Genomic DNA, 2,023 nt, shown 5'->3' on the forward strand with positions numbered 1-2,023 from the left:
ATATATAGAGATATTAAAAAAGTGAGCTTGCGATAAAGTGATATTCTTTCTAATATTCCTAAAGCATAATTGAACATATGAGAATACCCGGAAAAGTTACCATCTTATCTACGCGAATATCCTCGAGCTCAAGTAATTCACATGAACCTTGGCAAGCTGTTTTGTCCACATATTTCACAAAGAAAAATTTATTTCTTGAAACAATACCAGGGGTAATAATGCCAGATTGATCAGCAAGCTCTTTTGGGATTGGACCTGTTAGTGAACTGCAACTCAGATCCAGCCAAATCAGGATCCTACATTTCCCATGTTGACTAGAGTTAATTAACTAAGCTGATAAGTTAATTGTATAACTATAGCTAGGAGTTAGTTAGTACAGTAAGTAGCAGGTAGTTATACTGTAGCAGTATAAATACACTGTAGACCCTGTAAAAACACATGCTTGTATCATTTCCATTCTTCTTCTTCTAATACAGAGATCCGTTTCTCTTGAGTGTGGCCTTCATCTGTGTGTCTTCTTCCTCAAGCTCGATCTCCAGCTCTATGGCTGCTAACATGGTATCAGAGCCACAGGAGCGAATCGAAGACATCTCTCAAGCTAGTTCTTCCTCTCGCTACCTCAATTTCATAATTCTGTGGGAAATTGTCTAATTGTAGCGTGTAGCTGAAAGCCTAGGGTTTACTCTTGGAAGAAGCAGCTGAAAATGACGATTGGAGAAGAAACAACTACTAATAGTGTCAATAATGCAGCTGGCACAACTGTGTTTCCGTCAATTAACCACAATCATCCACTCTTCCTTCAACCAACAGACACTCCAGGTAGTAAACTAATCTCTCTTCAACTTACTGGTTCAGATAATTATGCGATATGGAGTAGGTCTATGAGGATTGGCCTGTTAGGGAAGAGTAAGTTAGGCTTTGTAGATGGTCGATTTCCTAAGTCTAAATTTGAACCTGAACTTCATGATCAGTGGGAGAAAGTGAATGTTGTAGTTCTCTCATGAATAATGAATGCAGTAAAGCCAGGTTTACTTAGTAGTGTAGTAAAATGCCTCTAATTCTCATAAGGTTTAGGAAGACTTAAAGGAGAATTTTTTGACAAGGTAAATGGATATAGGGTTTTGTATCTCAATAGAGAAATTCATAACCTCACTCAAAGTACTATATCTGTTACTGACTACTTCTCCAAGCTGAGAGACCTTTCGGATAAGTTTAATGCAGTAATGCCTTGTCCTGGTTGTCCATGTCTTGAATCAAAGAAATATGCCCAACATTTTGAGTATAACAGGCTACTCCAATTTCTGATGGGATCGAATGAGTCTTACTCACAGTCAAGGAGTTAGATTATGATGATGTATCCAATTCCTAGCATTAAGAAAGCTTACTCACTATTGATTGATCAAGAAAGCCAAAAGAGTCTGGCTAATTTCACTCAGAATAATCACACTACTGAAGGCATAGAAGGAGCTGTGTTCTATAGTAATAAAAACTCAACAAGTGCAGGCGGAAATTTCAAGTTCAGAAAAAATCAAGTGTAGTGTGACTACTGTCATTACAAGGGGCACACAAAGGAGAATTGCTACAAACTTCATGGCTATCCATCAGACTTCAAGGGAAAGAAGAAATGGCAAAACTCTGGAGTGTATGCAAATAATATGAGTGTTTTAGTGTTTCCAAATGCTACTGAAAATGGCAATCCACAAGGTACTTATGGAACTCAATCAGGAATACAGCAGGTTCAGCATGCCTACATGCCTCAGTTTGCCCAGACCACTCCTAACAATGGTCCTACTACTCCTTTCATCACCAAAGAGTAGTATCAAAAAATACTTCAAATGCTAGCCAAATGGAATGAAGAGGGTCCAGAATCATTTAGCAAGTTAGCTGCTACAAGTACTCTAATTACTCTAATGTCCAATTTTCTCAAGAAAAATTGGATTATAGACACAGGAGCCTCAAATCATATGACTTCTCAACTTGATGCTCTTACATCTTGTCAGTCCATTCCCAGCTCAGAGAAGTG

General features: G+C 38.2%; 1 protein-coding gene across 1 annotated transcript; it reads left to right on the plus strand.

The window, feature by feature from the left end:
* Positions 1-704: 704 nt before the first annotated feature.
* Positions 705-1,343, plus strand: LOC138871689 (uncharacterized). The gene is made up of 2 exons (XM_070149586.1): positions 705-906; positions 1,069-1,343. Exons 1-2 carry the CDS (start codon positions 705-707, stop codon positions 1,341-1,343), a joined length of 477 nt encoding a protein of 158 aa, XP_070005687.1.
* Positions 1,344-2,023: the final 680 nt, after the last annotated feature.

Source organism: Nicotiana sylvestris, chromosome 6 (genome assembly GCF_000393655.2).
Source record: "Nicotiana sylvestris chromosome 6, ASM39365v2, whole genome shotgun sequence".
NCBI lineage: Eukaryota > Viridiplantae > Streptophyta > Magnoliopsida > Solanales > Solanaceae > Nicotiana > Nicotiana sylvestris.